The 24,640-nt window shown below is 39.5% G+C and overlaps 1 protein-coding gene across 4 annotated transcripts in view; it reads right to left on the bottom strand.

The window, feature by feature from the left end:
* The window catches only part of LOC112146111 (myosin-10), a 69,372-nt gene that overhangs the window by 35,687 nt on the left and 9,045 nt on the right, over nucleotides 1–24,640 (bottom strand). For all 4 annotated transcript variants that reach the window (XM_024271767.2, XM_024271768.2, XM_024271769.1 and 1 more), the window contains one exon: nucleotides 17,056–17,212. In XM_024271767.2, the coding sequence (XP_024127535.1) occupies nucleotides 17,056–17,212 (157 nt within the window). The remainder of the gene's footprint in view (nucleotides 1–17,055; nucleotides 17,213–24,640) is intronic.

The raw sequence follows: 24,640 nt of genomic DNA, 5'->3' as shown, positions 1-24,640 counted from the left end.
TATAGATCTTAACTTGATCACTTCTAAGCCTCTCTGGATTACTTTTGAGTAAAATCCTCTCAGAATTAAGAAGATATTCGTCTCTAATCAAACCCAATAAACCTGTGACAGCAGTAAACCTGCACGGATTGAACTTTTCAGGCTTTCGTGGTAAAAGATGGGCCAGATTTACTCAGCAGGATTCCCTTTCCTGCCAATAATTTATCCCACGTCAAGATTAAACAAACTGTCATTCTTCAAATTCCAGAGCAGCCTCCCTCCTCCCATCTCTCCACAGAAGCCCTAATCATGACCACAACTACCCTCTTTTATCAGTGTAGCTCGACCTCGTGTAGGGGTAGCACATCTATATCATAAATGTAGTAAAGCCCCTTTTTTATATACAAACAAAACACATTTTTTTGCCTTAAAGCCTCAAAATTCAGAGCTCATGAACAGCTGTGACAACACAAAACATCTGGATATAGGAGATCGAAATCAGATCCGTTTAGTGTTAAATGCTGTGAATAGAATAACTTTATCTGGACATTCCAGGCAGCTAAGAGCCGTGGATTCAGAGTGCAGCAATCAAGAAAGTTTTCTCACCAAAGCCACAGAAGAAAAAAAAACACATCCTTAAACTGTAAGAGAGCAGAACATTCTCAGTGGATGGATCATAATTGCATCTATTTATTGTCAATGATCCTCAGCAACACTAAGGCGAAGCCGAGTATTGTTCTCCAAACTGTTTTTCCGATGTAAAACAGTCACTTACATGAAAATGTATACTCTTAAGAAAAATGAAAACTAACATCACTTATTTTTACAAGAAAAAGATGAAAAAAGAAAACAAAAAAAGGTATGTTTTAGTATTTTATTATATTTTTAGTTGGTCCAACTGGATGCACACAACTTTTTTTTCCACACCAAACTCTAATAAATTTGGTTTATAAACTAGGTAGTAAAAAGCAGCAGCGCATTGTGAAAACGTTAACGTCATGGCAACGGTTTTACACCGGAGAAACCCCGACGGAAAGCCTGTGAGCTGCTCCCTTGTTAACTGTTAAACTCTGCGAGGATTACCCACATGAATACACAAACACCAAGGTTCATTCAAGCCCCCGATGGCTGCCCAACATGCTGACAGTGTGGTATTAGTGCAGGCCCGACTTAAAAATGACACCCCGCTCGCTCAGAAGGGGCGAACGGAGTCCAGAGCTACTTAACGCAGGGAAACAAAGCTCTGAGTGTGTTTGCACGCAGGCGTGAGTGGGATGGAGCTCATTCACATTCCCAGACGGTGGAAGTGGGGTTCTGGGATGTGTTATGGCCACGGATACCTGCAGTTTATAAATGTCACATCGAAGCTTCTGAGCAACTGTGATAAGACTTGAGTTGAGCTGAGAGGCAAGGCGGCGTTCCACACCGCGTCTTCCCACGGAGTTATGCTGAGTTAACGCCATCAGAGACACTTTGACCTCACCTTTATTTCAGTAAACTTCCATTTAAAAATAACTGATAATCAAACGTTTTTGGAATAAGCAACAGATGATTTTATAGTAGGGATGTAAACGATATTAGACACGTATTGAAAAATGGATTGGGCAGAAGGGAGTAACAGAAGCATCGGTTAGGGATGTAAAAAATAGATGTGTATCAAAAATTGATTGAGTGTTTTTTAAAACAATGAACGAGATTATGTTCAAATCAATCAAGATGTAAATAAGGGATTTCTGAAAAACTGCAGTTTCTCTTCATGTTTATTTTTCTACCATCTTTGTCTTTTCATGTTCATGCGATGCAAACAAAAAGATGTCCAATCATAAGCTTGCTTCTTTTTAGTCAATACTGAAATAAATCTCTCCGTCAAATGCCGTGAATTATTATTTATAGCTTTAAATGCCGTATGAATAAGAAATATCTCGATTTTAGCATTTTTGTTAAAAGAATCGGACTGTATCGTAGCGCCAAAATGTTAGTTGAATCCTTATGTATCGATTCGTGGACCATGTATCGAGATGGGTATCGAATCGTGTGAGAGGGAAAGATAAACACCCCTGTTTTATAGTAAATGTTTTAAATAAAAAAACTCCTTAACTGTGTAATTTAGGTCATTAAGCTTAGTACAGCACAACCTTTTTTAGTCAAATGAACAGAAAAAAACTGTGAGAAAGAAAATTACGTTGACTGTATATGATAACTGGACAGAGTGAGTGTGATGTCACCAAAAAAATGGCTTACTTCTGGCTCCAACAAAATAAAAGAAAATTCAATCATAATTTTTCCACGATACAAACCCCATGCTGGAGCCATGCGACATCAGTAAACAGTGATTATGGGTGTGTTCTGACAAGAACCTGTCAATACGATACGTTAGGGGAGTGCCAAAATGTCGATATTGCAATATATCTTGATCGTATGATTGACCAGCTTTTAACTTGAATAACTACAGAAAAATATCATGAAAAAAAGAGGATTCACAATGTGATGTCCACACATGAAAACACCATTTCAGTTGCTTCAAATGGCAATATCATTACAAACAAAATACACATTTTTTACTTAGAAGAATTATTTAACAGCAGCAGAAAGGAAATGGAACATGACTATAGACAGGGATGTAGTGAAAACACCTGTTAACTGGATGTTCAAAGGCCCACAAACAGAAGAACAAATGTGTGCATGTACCAGGCTTTGTGTGAATGTTTGTGCTGGAATTTGGGTGGCCCTCGTTTCCCTTGCTCCCAGTGCTGGGGCCTCTTGGGTGTGGAGCTGGAGTTGTTTTCGGCAGGCTGGTGGTGCAAAACTGGTGACATTAAAAGGAAATGAGGGGTTCTGCTTGTTGTTGTAGTTATTATGCTAAGTGCTCCATCATCAGCTGTAACCTCAGTGCTTTTCTGCAGCAAAATAATGTGTGTGTGTGTGGGGGGGGGGGGTATCGTTTTCACACATAAGAGAACGAACAAATGGAGGGAACCAGCACTAAATCCCAGTGACAATTACAGGAGGCTCCCTTGTGCAAGTAAATACTTCTCCAGAGAGAACAGAGCACTCAGCCAGAGGAGGGTGTGGTGGGAAGTGATCTGGTAGCAGAATGAAGCAGAGGTGGGACAGAAGTGTTAAGAACAGCAACAGGAGCAGAATCGAGAATGTCCATCTTTAGATTCAGCCTCAGACGCAGAGGACGAGGCCTCCGCGGATGCTTCTGCGCCTCTGCTTCAGGACGGGGACGACGGTCGACAGCTGAGGTCACAGACACAAATAGACGGGAATAGTGGGGCATGGAATTTCCCAACCCTTCGGAAATGACGGCAGTCGTTTTCAGGGACCACCTGGGAGACCGTGTGAGGGTATTAGATCCACTTCACACACCCAGGCTTTTATCATCTATTACACCTTCAGTTTCCAGTTTTTCAGGTTTTTGGTAACCCAACTCTCCTTTCATTTTTAATTTTTTAACCAAAAAAAAGAATGATGAACCAAATTTTGGGCTTTAGCTTGGATGAGTCTAAATTCTGCTTTTATAAGGAGTTCCTCAAAGCTCTATTTCAGAGCCCATGTTTATAGTCTGTCTGCTTCCACTTAGTTTTATTTTTAGGAATACAGTTTTACACATTGTTATGCAGACGACTGTCAGCTTTCTTTGTCTCCTTAAGAATTTATTTGTTTTACGTTTAAAATGTTGGTACTAGACAAGTTTTCCTAGACAAAAAAAGCAGTGAGGGATTTAGAATTCACATTCAGATTTTTAGTTATTTTTCCTTGTTTATTTTTTCGTCCATTTTTCTGACTAGTTTTTTTTTTCAGGTTTAAGTACCATGCTAAATGCAAACTTTAAATCAGGCAATTGTGTAAATTTAAATTCCTTTTTAATGTTAATTTTAAAACTTTTTACCCCCAAAAATAGTAAAAAAATAAAATTGAGAACTTATAAAAAATATATAAAAGAAAAATTAACATTTTCCGTTCAAAGCACACTTTTTTCAGAATAATAATCAATTTAACTTTTTTAAGGATCCATGAGGGAACTGGATTATGTTGGCTCCAAACTAAAAACAAACAAACAAATATTAAAAATGTAACTAAATTCAAAATTTGAACAGAAAAAAATCTGTCTTTAACGGTGACGCCGGACAAAATGGCAACAAGGCCAAAAATGCGAATCAGGACTCCTGGTGTTCGGGTTTAGAAGGGCAAAACTGACAGCTGAATGCTGTTTAACACAATTTTATGTAAATAATAACAAATAACCTTTCGGAATTCCATACGTTTTTTTGGCACGTAAAAACTCAATCACACTTTCAGAGATTTCAGCAATCTTGGTGTCAAAACATTCAGCTCGTTCAGGACACTACTGCTTGTATTTTTGGTTTTCATACACTTTATAGGTTTTGAAATTTGAGCAAAATGTGGACCATAGGAAACGAATAAGAAAGTCTTCAAATTTCAGAATTTTAAGTAAATTAGCAACAAGACTTTACAAATATTCATGAGCTATGTTTTCATCTTTTGGAGTTTAGCTAATATTTTAGCAACATGCTAACGTTTTTGGCTAGTCTGTTATCTACTAAGGTTTTTTTATGCCAATTTAGGGGTTAGCTTCTATTTTAGCAACAGGCTAACATTTTTGACTAATTTAGTTTACTAAGGAATTTTAGGCTACTTTGGAGTTTAGCGAGTATTTAAGCAACAAGCTAGCTTTTTTTTGGCCAATTTAGCATCTACTGAGGTTTTTTGGCCTAATTTGGCCTTTAGCTCATATTTAAGCAACACACAGTATTTTTTTTTGCAAAATTGGCACATATTAGGGATTTTAAAGCAATTTTACTACACATTTTTCAGAAATTTAGGTCAACTTCAGCACTTTTTCACAGTTCTTTCACGAAATTTCCAGCATTTTAGCAAATTTAACATTTTACAAATATCATTTGCATTTTCAGCAAAAACCTTCAGCATCTTCAGCGACTACTTTCAACAAAAGGTATTCACACTAGTATTATCACAGGTAATGCAAAATTTCTAGTTACCTTCATAATTAAGCAAGCAGCATTCAATGTAATACCTTTAACCTCTGTATAACTATGACCGGGTTGTCAGAGAGAAATAATCCACGACTTGTTTAATATCATCCATAGGAATTTGGGGAAGCAGCTGTGGAGCATTCTGCAGGCAGGACTCCTGACATTTGATCCGAGAGGGGAAAACTAATACAACCAGGTAGACCTTTTTTAAAATAAATATTGTACAAATTTCGGTTACAATTGGTTAGGTTACCTTTCATTACTTAGGTAAAATTGCTTTAAAGAGCCTTCAGCTGTCAGCTTTGCCGTTCTAAACCATAGACATAATATTTAACCGGACCTCACTCTGCAAATTTGCTGTTTTGTGTGACATCACGTGAAAAGAGTCTATTAAATTAAGTTTTTTTAACAGGGGATTGAACTGGATTCATTAAAAAAATATATTAGTAAAGAGCAGAACAATAAGCTAAGCAGCGTGTCTCTTCATGCTACTCCTGGTGGGGTTATAGTAAAAAAAGACAAATCATAAAAAATTATGTATGTTGATATAAATAGTTAAAACTGTCTGGGATGTCTTCAAAGCTGCTAAGAAACAATGTCTCTTCTATGTGTATATTTGGTTAAAAAATACATGGGCTTATTTACTGTATGTTTTTAGGAAAATGTCAGAGCACGTCTATTTCACTTGGCATCCGTACCAAGAGGTTTGGATTACACCGGCAGGCGAAAACAGTAGTATTCCATAGCAGAGGACAAGAAAAATGAACTCTGAGGATCGGCAAAGAAGTAGAATAAAACGGGTTCAAGATAAAATAGGGAAAACAGCGCATCCCTCATCTGGAAGAGAGAGTTCTGCGTATTGAAATGGTTTGGAGTCCAGTCCGCCTGGGTTTGATTTGTACGTCTTGTGTTAAAACAGAGCAGCGCTCCGGAGAGGACACTCAGATAAGCTGTTGGAGTCTCTCCCTTTTTCAAGTCCCACAAAGCGCATTTTTCAGATGCTTCTCATGCAGGGGTGAAATGAGAAAAGTCTGGGAGAAGAAGAGAAAAAATAAAAAAGAAGACAGAAGCAGAGGGAGCATGGAACCATGTTCTTAAAAGAAGGCTCCTACTGTAGTTTTTGGGGTAAAAAGAATCATTTAATTTAGTTTTAGCAGGATCTACTTAATTCCTGCAGCCTCTGAGAGATGTATGAAGTTTTAACCCTTTAACTTGTGACGCTTAAAAACAAAAACTTTAACATACTGAATTTTTTTTAAAATTATTAATACATTGATCGTGTAAATAATTTAAACAATTACAGTAAATCGAAGAACATAAACACTGGAACTCGGGTTAAAGGGTTAAAAGTCCTACAATCAACCAAAAGATGATCGGAGTTGGTCTTAAAGTTACAGGTCACTTTCCCCTGATTACAACAAACATGTGGAAACTAGAGACACAAAAACACGGGAACATAATCCACTTTTTTGCTTCACTGACCACACTGGTTAATGGATTGCTAAGTCCCAGCAGAGTCATAGAGTGAGGAAGGAAGGTGGAAGTTTGCTGATCCTCTGTCACTATCAACCTGAGGGTTTAATAACCCGTCTCAGCTCTCTGATCACTTTCAGAGAATTTGTCAAAAACACTGAAGCCGAGCAAACAGAAGTGAAGTTCTTACATAACTTTCTTTGTTGTGAGTCTTTTTGTTCTTGGGTCAGCACTGACCCAATTCTTCAAACTTTAAGTATCTCCTGTGGGCATCAATAAGCCATCCCCTCCCTGCTCCTTCCTGCTGGCTGGCTGTGTATCCTTCAGATGTCACTTGCTGCTTACTGCAGATTGAAGCAACAGCTTTATTTGTGCTCGGCTTTGTTTACCCTAAACCAGGGGTGTCAAACTCAGTCGCACATGGGGCCAAAATCCAAAACACACTTTAGGTCGTGGGGCGAACAGGATAAAGATTTATTGAACGCTCTAAAACTATAATTTTAAAACTGTAACTTTTTAACATGATTATGAACTAGATATGTTTCATTATCTGGGATAATCCTAGTGGGAATGCTTTAAGCTGAATTTGGCCGCTGAAGATGCTAGTGCTGAGCTGAAGATGCTGAAACTGATAATTAAAAACGCTGAAGCTGATAGCTGAAAACACTGACGCTAATAGCTGAAATAATTGAAACTAATAGCAGATAGCCAAAATAAAATATTAGCTAAATGGAAAATTAGCCTAAAAAATAAAAAAAAACCTTAGGTTAGCCAAAGCATGTAGATGAAAAAAATAGCTAAACTTCAAAATAGCCTAAAAAACTGGAAAAAGCCTAAATTAGCCAAAAACATCTAGTGTGTAAATATTAGCCCAACTCCAAATCAGTCTAAAATACAAACAAAAAAATCCTAAATTAGCCAAAACAGCTAGCATGTAATATTTCCATCCATCCATTTTCCTGACCGCTTCTTCCATTCGGGGTCACGGGGGCGCCGGAGCCTATCCCGGCGACTGATGGGCGAAGGCGGGGTACACCCTGGACAGGTCGCCAGTCTGTCGCAGGGCCTCAATCACACCCATTCACTCTCACATTCACACCTAGGGGCAATTTAGAGTCACCAATTAACCTATGAAGCATGTTTTTGGACGGTGGGAGGAAGCCGGAGTCCCCGGTGAAAACCCACGCATGCACGGGGAGAACATGCAAACTCCACACAGAAAGGTCCCAAATCCCCCAGCCGGGAGTCGAAGCGTGGCCGTCTCGCTGTGAGGCAAGAGCGCCAACCACTGCGCCACCGTGCAGCCCGGTTGTAATATTTCAATTTCAATATTTTACCCTCCATAAAAATATATTAGGTCAAAATTATACAAGTTAGATATAAGCGCAAGATAACATCGGGCCATTAATAACAATAAAATAAAATGATCTGGAGGGTCGGATAGAATTACGCGGAGGGCCGGATCCGGCCCCCGGGCCTTGACTTTGGCACATGTGCCCTAAGCGAAGGCAGCGCTGCGTGACGGCGTGCCTACAGAGAGAGTATAATTAGCCCTGAGCTGCTGGGTGTTGCCTTTGCCCCAATGGAAGGCGGGAAGGCTGCTGCTGGAGATACAGCAGGAAGTAATGTAATCGATTGCAGATGGCAGCAGCCGTAGATCTGGTCTTTGTGGAGTCCAGACCGTTTTCCTCTGTGTGCATGTGTGTCTATTCCTGCACCTCCGGCATGGCAGCGCTAAGCTCTGCAGGCCTGCAGGAATTCCAGACGCAGAGGGGCAGCGGGGGCTCGGTCACAGGGCGTAAACGCCGCCTAACTGATACAACGTGGCAGGAAATGACAGAATCCCATGAAAGTGGTTTAAAAAAAGAGAAGGTTGCAGCGATAAGGCGTTACACACAAAAAATAAAAGCAAGTTGAGCTGCTGAAGGAGGAACATGTGGAAGGTGAAATCAGTAAGTTGTAGTTGTTGCCGATCTTAAGTGAAACTAGAAAATAGACACTTAATGTATCAGTTCTTTGGAGAAAGTTGAGCTCTTTTCTTCTTTTCTATTAAAAGTTTTGAGTTATAAAATTGTTCAATTTAATCAAAATTCCCTTACATTCATTTAATCAGTTACAACATTTTTCTTTTAAAGCCAATTTAATTTAGTTTCCAATGCAAGAATTCATCTTTATTCTAACAAAAGTTCAATTTTTTGTTCTATTTAAGTCTCTAGTTATGTGAAAACTCTTTGCAACAACTGTTAGCCAGTTGTTCATACAGTTATTTTTAACTGGTCAGTCAGGACACAAGTGTAATAGACTCCCATTTGAAGCAGTGACTCAGTCAGTTTGCTGTTTGTCTTCCGGCCTTCAGTGGGTTATAAGATTATGGGTGTCAGAGGGAGGTCAGTGGCGGCATTAGCCAGGTGACCCCGTCTGTCTTTCCCATGAAAACACTATCCAGGAACAACAGGGGGGGTGGGGGGGTATGGGAGGGAAACCACAAGTAGTTATGTCCCGACCATTGACATGAATGGAGATGGACAAAACAAGGCTGTTACCTTGGGTTCCAACAGAATGAAGTCAATCCAGTCGCCAGTTTGGGACCAGACCAGACGGCGTTAGAAAGAAGTGACTGGTCTGAGAATCTGTCAGTCAAACGCTTCAAACATTTGAGATGGGGCCAGTGGGCACTACACGCTCTTATTGAGGCATCAGATTGGCTAGTTTATAACTTGACTAACTTGCGGTAAAGAAAATATATCATGGAAAAAAACATGTGGTTTAGCAAGAACATGTTAAAAAGATGTACCAGAGCAAGAATGATTATACTGAGAAACAGAATGAGCCATAGCTGTTTATTTTTCCATGGAAGTCTATGGGATTTCAGGTTTCTGGGACCAGCGGGTACTTCTTGTTTGGAACGCGAGCGGGGAGGGGATAATTAGTCCGGTTCTCTCTATGTACTCTCTATGGTTCTGACAATCCTTTTCTGATCTCTGCTAGACCCACGAACTCTCCCCACAGGCCAGAAATCTCATGTATGATGGCTTCAGCGGCAATACAAGATCCTTCACTGATACTTAAGAGATAATTACATGTCTACATGTTCCATCCATCCATCCATCTTCAGAACTCACTATATTCCTTTTCTACACATTCTCCCTGCCAGCTTGTCATTTATGAACGTATGAACCCCCAATTCGTGTTTTTTTTTTTTTTATCTGCTGGGTGTTCCCATTAAATCCCCGGTCGCCAACCCTTGGGACATGGTACCAGACATAGTACAGGATGCGTTAATGGACGCTGAATAGGTCTGGGGTTAAGGTAATGGTATCAGGTTAGGGTTTGGGTACCGTTACCAGTCCATGTCCCAAGGGTTGGGGGCTCCTGGTTAGCATCTGTGGCCCGGTACCAAGCGCCCCTCGGACTCGTACCAGTTTGAGACCCCTGATTTAATGGGGACAGCCAGCCCGTCAAAAAACGACAAGTTGGGGACAACCAAAACATCAAAAAGTGGCGTGGAGAGGGCCTGAACCATACGTCCATATATGACAAGTTGGGAGTGAGAATGTATTGTCCTTTTAGTTTAGCTTAGTTTATTTATTTCATTTTCATAGCACAATACAAACACTTTCATGATACTCTTGGTGGTCACAAGGTTGCTGAAGCCAACCCGGCTACTGTTGGCGAGGTCATGTTTGTCTGTTAATTATGCATTCTAAATAGTTATCAAATAAATTGGTGTATTTTTCTGTACTTCTGAAAAACTTTCCAAAAGAATCAGCAGAACTCTGGCGTGATCTTTGAGGAAAACCCCAAAGAGAAGTGTCAGTTTTCTGTGTGATCTCCTGAGCTGCCTGTCAATAAATGTGCATCTGCTCCCGGGCATCCACGAGTGTGTCCGCAGGGCATTCACGAAGGCACGAACACGCTTCAGTTTGTCTGACAGACCCATCCTGAAGAGAGCGTCCCACACCCCCACCTGTCCCGTCACTCAGATGCTGGGTTGGCTCCTCACAGGCCCGATACTCCGCAGCCCTCGCTGCCCCAACCAGCGGCCTCATTTCCCTGGGAAGAAGTGTGCAGCTCCGGGCCTCCATGCCTGCACACACAGACCCGCGGACCCAGCCCCCTCCAGAACGCACAAAGCCCCCATTGTGAGACACAATGCTGGCCGCCCCCTCTGCCTTTCCTCTGTACCCTCCACTCTCCCCATAAACCCTTTTCCGTCTGCACCTCCTGCCAGTACATGACTCCTTCATTCTCTGCTTTATCCTCCTGACTACCAGCGATGCAGAGGACATTTTTAATCCTGAATATCTCCCAAACGCTGCATACTATTGAGTCAAGTCTTTGGGATATCTACAGAGGACATTTGAGGTTTTTCAATTACATAAAATGTGAAGGGGTGGGGTTCTGGGAAATGCAGTTTTTTATTGGATTAAAAAAAAAGACAACTTTTTTCTCTGGTAGTCAGGAGGATATGACGTTTTTTGTTTTCCGTACACAGATTTTCATTCTTAAATCTCAGCAGGTACCTGTCCATATGCGGCCCCCAAGTCAATATTTATTGTCCCTGCCTTTATATGAAAGTTCAATGTTTACTAAGCAATAAGTTCATGCTTCTTTGATGATAGCTTTGTGCTTTCTTTGTAATGTTTCAGTTTGCTTTTGCATTTGCTATTGTCGTTGGATCTGATCGTCAGAAAAGTCCTTAGCAACAGTTGCTAGCACTGTTAGCTCCTGTCGTTGCACCAGACACACAGAAGATATTGTTTAGTAGTACATAGACATGAACAAATGTTTAATAAACTTGTTCCGTAGACATTGACAAAGATATTGACAGTGGACGCAAAAACATATTTCTGGCACAAATGGAACCCCATACACCCCAGCCTCACCCAGATCTCTGCCTTCAGTGGCCCCATAGTAAAATGAGTTTGAGGACCCTGATCTAAGGGTTTATTTTTGTTTCTTTGCTCCTTAACTTGAACCATACCCTCCATAAGTTTCCCTCTAACTCGAGGCCCTAAGCTGACGTGATGAAGGTGGACGTCGCTCACACTTGTCTGCATGTGTCCTCTGATAAAACCCTGAAAGCAGCCGGAGCTGCTGTGGAGCTTCCAGCTGAGCTCTGGCTTGTACTGTTCTTGTTTAGTGAAAGGCGCTCTGAGTCTTGGAGGTGACAGAAAATTCAGGCTGAAAGATGGAATAAAAAAAAGAAGAAGAGAGGGCTTGAACTTGAAAGGCAGGAGGCCGGCTGCTTTATTCACTCAAAGAAGAAAGAAAGCAATTAAAAAACAGTGGGGAACACTAAACAGTCTGCAGCGGCTCCGGAGCGTTCAAGAACACAAACGTTAAGCTCCTTCCTGCAGTTGATGTTGCTATTTGAAGGGAGACTCCTCACTTAGAGATTATTCTTTTACACACATATGTGTGTGATCTGTTCCTACAAAGTCCTGCGGAGGCCGGAGGGCGGCTTAGACCACTGAGACAACCCGAGTGAGTCAACTATTAGAAATTAGCACAATGTGATATGGACAGCTGGACCAGTGCTGACCTCATTCCACTGGATGTCTGCCTGGTGGTTGGTTGGGGTCCGAAACAGTGAGGGGAAAAGGGGGCACCAGAGAGATGACCTACATACCTCGGAGAAAGACTGTCCACAGTGATAATAGGATGGCAGCAGAGTGTGTCCTTTGCTCCACTTAAAGCTGCATTAATGTAAACAGGCTTACAAACATGTTTACAAACACAAGGAAATTGGTTTATTTCGGGGTGTCTGACATTGGCTGCTAATGATTCCCTGTAAGCATCGATCCAGAAATCATGGCGCTCGATGATTCGGGTGGTCTTCAGGTGACTGTAAATCTATTCACTTGCAAGTGAATCCTGGTGTGATTCAGTTTGAGTGTGGACCAAATTTACAAGTGAAGGCGCCTTATGACAGTGTGTTTTATCTATTGACTGTAAAAGAGAACTGGACTGAGTGAGTATGACATCGCCTACTTAATCCTGTTAACAATTAAGAAGTCACCTTAAATGAAAGAACATAAACACTGGAGCTTGAGTGTTAGAGGGTTAAATAATCACATTTAGAAACCCTAATGTCAAACATTACAGATAGAAAACCTTTTATTTACAAAGTTGATGACATTTATGTGAATTCCCAAGTGACGAGGTGTGTGGGCCCGTCCGAGTCGACTAGAACAAGCTCCTTCCCCATAAAACACAATGTAAAATATTATGAGCAGCCTTAATTTCATCATTGTGAGTGATGGAGAGCAGCTCCTCCATAAACCGCTGTAAGTTTATGTCTGCAGCAGCTGCAGCTCTGTTTATGAAGCTGATATGCAGCATCTGTGCTGAAGGAAGTCTGAGGACAGACACTGGTTCTGCAGCTCTGATGAGCATTGCTGTCTCATCGAGCTTCACCTTACCACCCCCACCCTATTTTAGGAGGCTGTTTTCCCTCCTTTTTCACACAGATGGGACGTTTTTGCACAATCCTCAAAGAAGGAAGGACAAAGCAACACATGTGTCTGTATGTAAACAGTGATAAACAACTCCAACAAAAGGAAAAGATGAAACTGCATCCGAGTGTTTCAATATTGCTATAAAAGCTGAATCTGCGTCACAAATAAATAAACTGGTCTTCTTGGAGAAAGCGTTCATACAAATCAGCATTCGCACACAGCACGGCCAAAATGTTACATAAGTGGAAGATTGGCCGATTTTTAAGTCCCTGATTTTCCCCCTTTCCTCCTTCACTGATTATTTAGACTGTTAGTGAGTCTGCCACTCCAGTCACGCCAGCATGCCTCACCGGGAAACAAAGCATTGAAGCAACAGTTGTTCTTCAGAATCAAAAGAGGATGCACCTACGTCAGTGTTCCACTTAGACATGCCCCAAAAAACCCACCAAACAAAGCCTGAAGGCATTTCAACTATTTACATATTTGAAAGTCAAATAAATGCGACCGCAGCTCCCAGAATGGAGAAAACATTGTGCAAATAGTTAAAAAAAAGAGAACTTTTGAATCAGAACCGTGAACTTGCGGAGCTTGTGGAGTCATTTTACAGGTCAAACACCACAAGATGAATGAAAAGAAAGAGTTTCACGGCTCATTGTGCACGCAAGACGGGCGCTGGAGGGTCATGTTCACATGCATTCAACTGAAAACAAAACATCCCAGACAAATCTTTCCCAAAATTATTATTTTATATCTGAACAAGCGTGTGAATCTTTTCCTTTTCTGTAAATTTCTTCTGACTCTCACTCTGAATAAAAAAGTCTGTCATCCTGTTTGCACATGAACTAGTGCTGCCACCAACAATTATTTTAGTAGTCGACTAATCACTGATTATTTTTTCTGATTAGTCGAATAATTGGGTCATGCGAGAATGCTAGTGTGAATGCTGTAAACTGAATTTGGAAGCAGAAAACGCTAAAGCTGAGAGTCAGCTAAAATATTAGTTAAATTATCCTGAAAAACGGAAAAAGCTTAAGTTAGCCAAACAGCTAGCATGTAGCTGAAATATTAGCTAAACTCCAAAAAATCCTAAAAAAAAAAACTAAATTAGCCAAAATAGGTAGAATGCTGTTGAAATATTTGCTAAACTCTGAATTAGCCTAAAAATTGAGAAATCCTAAATTAGCCAAAATAGCTAGCATGCAGCTGAAATATTAGCTTAACTCCAAATTAGCCTTAAAAAACTGAAAAAAAAAATCCTAAATTAGCTAAAATAGCTAGCATGTAGCGGAAATAATAGCCAAACTTCAAAATAGCCTAAAAAATCTTGATAAATGCTAAAATAGTCCAAAAAGTTAGCAGAATGTCAGCATAAATTTCAACTTTACTTCACTCTGACTCCATATAATTTAAAGTAACGACTAATCGACTATTAAATTAGTTATTGACTATTTTAATAGTCGATTAGTCGATGATTAGTCAAATAATCGTGGCAGCCTAGTATTGAGTGTATGTTTTTTGATTTAATGTAATTTTTAAATTGTTAACACGATAATTCCAGTAAATTCTGAAGGAGAAAAGCAGCTTTTCTCCTTCAGAATCTACTGGAATTATCGTGTTAACGGTTAAAAAGTTACAGTATGTTAAGGATTTAGTGTTTAAGCGTCACCTGCAACTCCTCATGTGTGAAAGGGTTAATTGGAAATTTGAATGCACATTTTTTTAGATAAATGTGTGGAGAATTTTGTCAAAAAAGGCCTCTATTTTTTAATAGAATTGATATTACATTCTTTGGGTGGGATTTCTTCTATTTCCTAGTTGCTTAATTACTGTTGTATTGTTTTTATGGTCTGTTTTAAATGCTATGACATCACAAACACGTCAAAAACACAGCTTCTGTAGAGAACAAGCAGCACTAAAAGCCGGGAACTACCTCTCTCAGGTTGCTAGGCAGTCCCCCTGATGGCTGAAAAGCAGCCAGCTCGACCGTCAATCTGCTACTTGACCTCCTTGATGACAGCTGACCGTGACAGTGATGTCACATCCTCTCTGACCTCAGGACCTTTCACACACTTCCCATGCAGCCTTCACACACTAATCTCCTGGACGTACAGCCAAATGTCACAGAGATAACGACAGTCAATGACGTGAACACACCTGTAAAGAAGAGCAAACTGCACAATCTTCCTGATTAAATAAATGTCTCTGTGTCAATGTTGTCAAATTACTTTTCAATGTTTGGCTTTTTCAAAACAAAACCCCTGAACACATCCATCCATTTTCTGAACCTGCTATAAACCATTTTAGCTCACAGAGTTGCCAGGGTACACTCTGGAAAGGTCACAGGGCACACAAGTTACTCTAACCCACATGTGTCAAAGTCAAGGCCCGGGGGCCGGATCCGGCCCTCCAGGTAATTATATCCGGCCCTCCAGATCGTTTTATTTTATTGTTATTAATGGCCCAATGTTATCTTACACTTATTTTTTTTGTATAATTGTATAATTTTGACAATATATATATTTTATGTCGAGTAAAATTAAGTTATTTAAGGTTTAAGTTGATTTATTCTGAAATAATATTCCTGCCTTTTAATTATTCATAATTATGTTAAAAGTTACAGTTTCAAAGATTCATAAATTTGCATTCTGCTAGCTTTTTGGACTGTTTTGGCATTTGCTAAGATTTTTAGGTTATTTTGGAGTCTAGCTAATATTTCAGCTACATGTTAGCTGTTTTGGCTCATTTAGGCTTTTTTTTGTTTTTTAGGCTATTTTGAAGTTTAGATAGTTTTTCAGCTACATGCTAGCAGTTTTGGCTAATTTAGGCTTTTCTTTTCAAGTTTTTAGGTTGTTTTGGAGTTAGGCTAATATTTACACTATTTTGGCATTTACTAAGATTTTTTTAGGTTCTTCTGGACTCTAGCTAATCTTCTTTCCTTTGGGCTTTTCCCTTCAGGGGTCGCCACAGCGAATCAGTTTCCTCCATCTAAGCCTGTCTTCAGCATCATCCACTCTAACACCAGCCACCTTCATGTCTTCATTCACTGCATCCATAAACCTCCTCTTTGGTCTTCCTCTAGACCTCTTTCCTGGCAGCTCTAGACTCAGCATCCTTCTACCAATATTTTCACTGTCTCTCCTCTGAACATGTCCAAACCATCTCAGTCTGGCCTCTCTGCCTTTATCTCCAAAACCTCTAACATGTGCTGTCCCTCTGATGTATTCATTCCTGATCCTATCCATCCTGGTCACTCCCAAAGAGAACCTCAGCATCTTCATCTCTGCTACCTCCAGCTCTGCTTCCTGTCTATTCTTCAGTCGGAGTCTAGCTAATATTTCAGCTAAATGTTCTTTTTATAGGCTATTTTGAAGTTTAGCTATTTATTCCACTACCGCTAGCTGTTTTGGCTAACCTATGTTATTTTTTTTTTAGGCTAATTTGGTATATGGCTAATATTTTAACTGGCTTTCAGCTTCAGCATTTTCAGCTATCAGATTCAGCGCTTTCATCTATCAATTTCAGCATCAGCTATCAGCATCTTCAGCAGCCAAATTCAGCTTACAGTATTCAACACTAGCATTATTGCAGGCAATGCTATAGTTCATAATTATGTTTAAAAGTTGAGTTTGACACCCCTGGTCTAACCAATTAACCTATGAAACATGTATTTTGACTGTGGAAGGGAAAAACCCAAGCACACACCCACAAACATGCCAACTCCTCCGACAAAGGTCCCAGCTGGGAATCAGACCAGTAGGCGAGAGTGCTAACCACTGCATCACCATACAGCCTCCCCCATGGACACATATAGACTGAAAAATCTCTGAATTTACTCCGCCCACATCATCAACATGGGTAACTGGGCAGGACAGAAGTGACAGCTGAGTCCACTCATCTGCCAATCAAAAGAACACAACCCAATCTTGCATAAGCTTTAATCAAATCAAAACGTCTAATTTAAACTAAAAGAACAAAAAAAAATCTCTAGGAACTGCAACATCTGATGTGGCTTCAAGCTTAGCAACAAGAGGCGGGGGCCTCACAAACCCCCCAGTGCTGAACCCTGGCATGTGTGTCTGTAACTGAACACCAAAGAGCTTTCAAAGCCATCCATTCCTTACCTTGAAGCATGCAGCGGTATGCTGACTCAGAGATGGCATAGATGTGTGGAGGCATCTCGTGCCTCTTCTTCCCTCTGTACATTTCAATGATGTTCTCCGAGTAGATGGGCAGGTTCTTGTAGGGGTTGATGACCACGCAGAAGAGGCCAGAGTACGTCTGCGATGGAGAACCAAGAGTTAGTGCAAATGGCAGCTTTAAATAGAAGTTATTCTCATTAGATGGTCAGTTATACGTAAGTAAATGCATTGAATAATTTCATAAAGACTGAATTTAACAAGTGTTTTGACAAAAAAACTCTTATTTTAGAAGGATTCAGTCTTTCATGAGGTTCTGTAATGTTCTTTATAAAACTTCTTTTTCTAAATATCCACAGTTCTCCTGTAAGACTTAGTGACATTTTACTTTTATTTCTAATTAAATATCTTGCTATTATATATCTGGACCGTAAACATGTTCTTAAGGTCAAATTTAGAGGTCATTAATATTGATTTTGCGACAGTTGGTTTCCCCTCAACCTATTGTTTAAATTTAAACATTTTCTTCCAGAAGACGTTCAGACTCCTAATGTCAGAACAATCTTGGACTGTAAGAAACCAGCAGGCCACAAGAGAGCTGGACATTAGATTCATTTATACCATTTATGTTTCTTTATGGGGCTGCACGGTGGCGCAAGTGGTTAGCGCTCTCGCCTCACAGCGAGAAGGCCCCGGTTCGAATCCCGGCTGGGACCTTTCTGTGTGGAGTTTGCATGTTCTCCCCGTGCATGCGTGGGTTTTCACCGGGGACTCCGGCTTCCTCCCACCGTCCAAAAACATGCTTCATAGGTTAATTGGTGACTCTAAATTGCCCCTAGGTGTGAATGTGAGAGTGAATAGGTGTGTGATTGAGGCCCTGAGACGGACTGGCGACCTGTCCAGGGTGAACCCCGCCTTCGCCCTTCAGTAGCCGGGATAGGCTCCGGCACCCCGCGACCCCGAAAGGGAAGAAGCGGTCAAGAAGATGAATGAATGGATGGATGTTTCTGTATGGACCTGGTCATCAGTGAGTGACTCTTCTGCTGTTTGAAGACCCACTCTGATGAAAATCCTGTTTTTGGTATTTTTAATATGTTCTTCTGCCATTTATCTGACATATATAAAGAAAATTAATCTTAAAACTGCATTCCAGAGTATTTCTTAATTTAAATGTTGTGAATCAGGAGCAGAAAACGACAGTTTCTTTTTTTTTTTTTTTGGCTAAAAACTGGATCATCGTGACTAAAAGACCACAGGGAACGCTTAGAAAATAGATCAAAAGATAAGAATGGGATTTTCTTAATTTTGCCAATACTCAAAAAATCCTCAGAAAGTTTGCCATAGAAGAAATGAACAGCAGAACCTTTCAATATTCTCAAAATATATTGTAGAGCAGTGGATGCAATTTGTTTTTTTCTGAATAAAACCACTAACAAAGTAAGGATTTGTTTGTAAAATAGTCCCTTATTGATGTTACGTTCTAAAAATAACCCGAAACAGGAAAAATCCTAAAGGTACACGATAAAAAGGGAAAAAATTAAATCAATCAATTAAAAAAAGCATTTAAAGATATTCTTTTTTTGATCAAATTAAATGTTTGAACCATCAACTAATTTGATGAAAACTAATAATTTTAAATGTAAAAGAAATTACAGAAATTATGCTAATTGATTAATTGGTTCACTTTTTTCAGTGTAGTCATGTTTAAACTTAACAATTATAGGTGTTATAAGGCTGTAAAACTAACTTAACTCTTTTGTCAGGATTCCATGCTTAGGTCTTTGTGATGCTTTTGTCATGTTCTGTTTTCCCTGTCAGTCTCACCAAGCTCAGGTTAAATCATCCAGTTATCTTCATTTAGTTCATCAACTTCAGTGTATTTAAGTGTCTGGTTTTCGGTTAATCGTTGTCAGGTCATCTGCTCTGTTCTGCCACTGTCATGGGGCTCCATGGGTTTTTGTCATGCTTCAGTTAATTAAACATTTTAAGTTTCTCCCATCAATCCTGGTCTCCTGCGTTTGAGTCCTCCTTTTCTTACACCAACATGAACATTTCACAGTTTTCTGTCATTTAAACTCACTAAATTTAAAACCTTTGCGGCAAAAATTCTCCAGTATGATAGAATGAAAACAAAGATTTCCTCACATTCTAAGATTTATGTCAATTTTGCGAGCTGAACTCATTCTGGACAGGAGACACAGTGGAAGAGACTGACACCCAATTAGGTGGCAGAACACAGTATGCTGTAAACAAACAAACAAAAAAAATCCATAATACAAGAAGACTATGGAAGGTGATCCTCATAATAGGAATGGACCACTGTACATCCAAACAGAGGAAGCAAAGACCACTCCAAATCAATGCGTGTCTGTGGAGGGTAGGTATGCTGCTCAGTGCATTGCTGTTGTTCCCAGTCTGTCCACAGACATCCTGATGGGATGTTTAGCTTTTGGTTCTGCAGCTCAGTCATCACATTCACAGCAGGTGTGTGTTGCTAGGCACCACAACTGCTTCTTGCTTCTAATTACTTCCTCTGTGTCTGCAATTAATATTTTGGTTGCCCCAAGTTGGATTTTACTTTTGTTTTTCTCTGCTTTGCTTTAATTTTGTCATTTTAAAATATTTGGTTACAGGTTAGAGTGTATTTTATTCACTTTAAAGCTTTCATCTTCCTGCCTCTGGTCTAGTGCTTCAAAAACCAAGTTAAATATTCCTATTTTTATACAAATATGCTCATAGAAATTACTGATAGAATATTTTTCTTGTAGAACTTTCCGTCTCACCAATCACAAATTGGTTTGCCATCAGCAGGGATGGAGCGTCACCAAATACTGCTCATTTTAAGAGACGAGTAAACACAAACCGATGGTAACAGTTGCATTACACCCCTGAAGTTTGCACCATTTATTGGGATGGGGATCACCAATGATTTCCAGAATCTATTCGATTCATCAGAGCCTGGATCAACTCGATTCTGGTATTTTTCAGTTCTAATGATGATTTCTAATGAGCAAAAAATGGTGCTTTAGACCACAAATGGTTACTTTAAAAAATATTTCTTTAAACAAATTTGTAAAATTCATGTCTGAGTTTATAAAGATATTCATTTAGCCAGCAATGAATGTTTAGGTTGACCGAGCGTTAGCTTTACTATGTGAAATCCCATTATATGTTAGCATCAACTAGCGGACTTTAGCATTATGCGTTAGATGGATATCTATTTTTATGGATCAATTATTGACCTGTTAAGCTAAAATCAATTACTTAATTTCATCAACCCATCCCTACCATTTATACATATCTACATAAAATAATTTGTAGTATGTTATATATAGTATAAAGACTATGTATTTTTGATAATGTTTCTATATTTGTACATTTGAAATAGTACTTTTTGTGTAAGTACACAGTCTGTTCAGAACTTAACCCTCATCTTACGGGGTCTAGATGACCTCATTGATGTGTGATCCCTCCCATGGCAAAGGTGGAAAGGATTTTATGTCTGGAACGGACACCAGTGAAGATAAAAAAAATCCTTAAAAATAAAGCTAAGTGCGCTTTCTTGTGGGGTCTAGATGATCCCACTAATATAAACAAGCCACAAGGATTACTAAGGAGTTTACTGTGAAACACAGACTTATAATTAAGTCCTAATTCCAATCATCTTAAGTCATCTGCATTTATTCTGTCAGTGCTGCAGGACTAACCATTACTAACCATTACTGTATTAGGAGCATCTGTCATCACAGCAGGCAGACACACAACAGACAGTTACATAGATTAAGAGGAATCATGACTAAATGCAAAGGAAAAACGAGACTTTAAGACTTGTTGGAACATAACTAAAACAGCACTATATAGAGAACAAGCAACAATGAAAAAAATCAAGCTTACGTTGCAGGAAATTTAAGGCAAAACTTTAGCAAACTGTTTGGCTTATGGTGCTACATTTGGCAATGTAATTAGTCTGACAGTCAGTCCCTAGAGAGCGTCTCAGTCACCCTGTAAGCTAAAGCTGCAGACAGCCAGGGAACATTGTGCTTCTCCTTTTATTGCTTATTCTTTTGCTTTACCTCACATAATCAAGAATAAACAAAATGCCAGCAGAGGAATCTGTACTATCTGAATTTCTTTTTTTTTACACGGAAACTAAAACTTGCTAAAACCTTCATGAGTTTATATATTAAACTGTTCATGAAGCTGTGAATGAGTTCGAAATTGTTCACAAAAATATCTTAAATGAGATCTATCAAGGATTGTAAGGTTTTTAAAAGAAAAAAAATCTAGCTTTGTCATTATGCAATTACTAGAACATTGTCTGAATATCAAACTGCTTAAGTATTTGTATGATTGTGCAACACTTTGACCTGAGATCCCATTATTTCAGTTTGGCAGAGTTCTTCTAGAGCAGGGGGCCCAAAACTACGGCCCGCCTCCACATTTGGCCCAGCCCCCAAATACAATCAGAAACGTATCTTTTTTTTTCTCAGTCTGGCCGATCGTGACTTTCTATTCCACCCTTCTGCAGTCTGATCTATGGTGGGAGAGGATAGACTTATTGGTTTAACTTTTAAAATGTTTTAGTATTTATTTTCCTGTGAAGATAACATAAATGCATTATTTAAAATTTTGCTATGTGTGGCTTTCTGGAAAACCATAAATGTTTACATTTAGGCTGTGATTGTTACACTTTCTCTGTTAGCCTACAAACCGACCCCGGCCCCCCGTCAGAGAAGGAAACAGTTACGTGACCCTCACAAGAAGAAGTTTGGGGACCCCTGTTCTAGGGGACATTCTAAACCCTTCAGATCAAAAACTGTTGTACTGTCAGCCAAAAAGGCCAAAAAGGTTGATAGAGCAGCATAAAAAAATGAGCACTAGAATCATTCTCAAAGGACATTTTCAGAGGCAGCAGTGGGTGCGGCTAATTTTTTTATAAAAAGAAATGAAACTTTGACTTTTACTGCACAACTTTCTGGAGGACTGTGTCATAAACTGAGGTAAATATGTCACTTAATGTACTGTAAAACTTAGTTTTTAAAATAAAGAGTTTTATCCACCCAGAAGTCTGCTGAAATAAAAAAAAAAAAACTTGTAACAAACTATATTATCAGAATTTGTTTGAAAGTGTAGGGTTAAATGTGCTTCACTCTGATTCTGTTCTGCATTTGCTAGACCAAAAATACCCAAATTCAAAGCAATGCGCTACAGAAACAGTTAAAATTCTTCCACCTGAAACCATAGAAATATTAGCAGCATAATATTGAACTTGATTATCGACAAATGTTACCTAACAGTCTTTTGTGTAACTCTTCCTCTCAAAAGTAAGTTAATCAAAGTGCAACAAGCTTGTCCAATACCGAAAATGTAGCCAATCAGAAGAGAAGCTGCAGTAGGCTTGAGAGGAACAATTATAATAGGTTTAAAAACACGATATAATTTTTTTTTAGAACTAAATTTTAAGATAAAAATGTTTGATACATTTAAATAAAACAGTTTTCAAGTGGGAACAAAGACAAGACCTTCAACATGCATGCAGTCTACTAGGGCTGCTACAAATGGTTATTTTAATAGTCGACTAATCACCAACTATGTATTTATTATTTAATCAGGTCATGCGCAAACTGGATGTGAAACACACATCTTAATCATCATTAGCTTAAAACTAACTAAAAACTAGATATAGCCTATAGCATTACCTGTGATAATGCTAGTGTGAATGCTGTAAGCTGAATTTGGCAGCTGAAGATGCTAGTGACGATAGCCAAAAATGCTGAATCCGATAGCCAACTAAAACATTAGTTAAATGCCAAACTAGCCTAAATAACTGAAAAAAAGCCCAAGTTAGAAAACACAGCTAGCATGCAGCTGAAATGTTAGCTAAACTCCAAAATATTCAAAAAAACTGATAAAAGCCAGAATTAGCCAAAATAGCTCCAAATTAGCCAAAAAATGAAAATAAAAATTAAACTATCCAAAATAGCTAGCATGCATCTGAAAGATTAGCTAACCTCCAAAATAGCATAAAAACAAAAAACCCCAACATAGCCAAAATAGCTAGCATGCCGTTGAAATATTGGCTAAACTCCAAATTAGCCTAAAAAACATTAATATGTGCCAAAATAGTCCAAAATAGCTAGCATGTAGCTGAAATATTAGCTAAGCGTCAAATTAGCCTAAAAAAACGGAAAAAACCTAAACTAGCCAAAATAGCTTGCATGCAGTTGAAATATTAGCTAAACTCCAAAATAGCATAAAAAACAAATTAGCTAAAATAGCTAGCATGCAGCTAAAATATTAGCCAGACTTCAAATTAGCCTAAAATTAGCCTATTTTAATAGATGATTAATCATCGATTAGTCGACTAATCGTGGCAGTCCTATTGTCGACCTGCCATAAACACAGCTGATTCAGCTCATCATCTCTGCAGAGACCTGATAATGATGATGATGATGAGAGGCAGGTGTATGAACAGGAGAACAGAAAACATGCAACCCCGGCAGACCATAGCAACAGTTTTGAAGGATTGCAGATAGCAGTTGGTAATTGATGCTGAAAGTTTCTTGAGGATCAGTTGCTCCAGTATGACAGGTTATCAAAAAGCACATTCTCTCCAAGCTATCAAAACCACATTTTTAATTTAAAAGAGCTTTAAGTTTGAAAAGCAACCCTGCCAACATTTCAACAACAGCACGGATCAAAGAGATGGAACTAAGAACGCAAATGGGAAAACAAAGAGCACATCATTGATTCTTCACACTAAAGTATCAGACATCATGAGATCAGTCTTCTTAATTAAAGCTTTATTTAAGGTTGAGTGAGGCAGTGGAACAAGAGTGAGTCAGCAGCCGCCTGTTCACAAAGGGGCCCCGGAGAGCAGACAAGCATAGCGTAGCTGTTACGTAACGGCTCCGTTAGGGCCCTCAGTCAGCAGAGATGCAGAATGATGCTGAGCTGCTCAGCATCATGAAACCAGGAGAAAACATCTGACTGACAGAGGATGTGCAGGATGAGAGGAGGATTTCTGAAAGGCCCAGAACCTGAAAACGGCTCAAAGACGACAAGCTGAAACTTAAAACTCCTTTTTTTTTAGAAGTCTAATGAAAAATTTACTGTCTCTGCGCTGAAAACAGCAGATGCTATAAATAGAAGCTTCTTTTCAGTTCTGTCTGTTTGAGGTCCGTGAGCGACCACAGCCCACATTTACCAGCTCTGTTCCAAAGACAGAGCACAGCACTAAATCAACACTGGCTGTCAAACTGCAACGCCTGAGCCTCTCCAGGAAAGAGAAGGTGATATGTCCACCGTGAAACTAGATAGTGGGGAGCCCGGTAACAGCTGAGCGGCACACAGGCAGACGCAGCGGCCGAGCCCATCTGCCGCCTCTGATCAGCCAGCCGGGCAGCCGGCCTCGTTCAGAGAGCGCTGAGGGGGCAGCTGCTGCAGAGAAAAGACGACTGACCATGGCTGAGAGCTGACAGTTTGTAACAGAGCTCACAAACGCTTCACATCTGGGCTTTCATTTTTTTATATGTATGTGACTCGTTTATGGAATACAGAAAGGGATCCT

The sequence above is a fragment of the Oryzias melastigma genome, linkage group LG8 (assembly GCF_002922805.2).
Source record: "Oryzias melastigma strain HK-1 linkage group LG8, ASM292280v2, whole genome shotgun sequence".
NCBI lineage: Eukaryota > Metazoa > Chordata > Actinopteri > Beloniformes > Adrianichthyidae > Oryzias > Oryzias melastigma.
The sequence above is the reverse complement of the archived record's forward strand: the minus strand, read 5'-3'. Positions and strand labels throughout refer to the sequence as shown.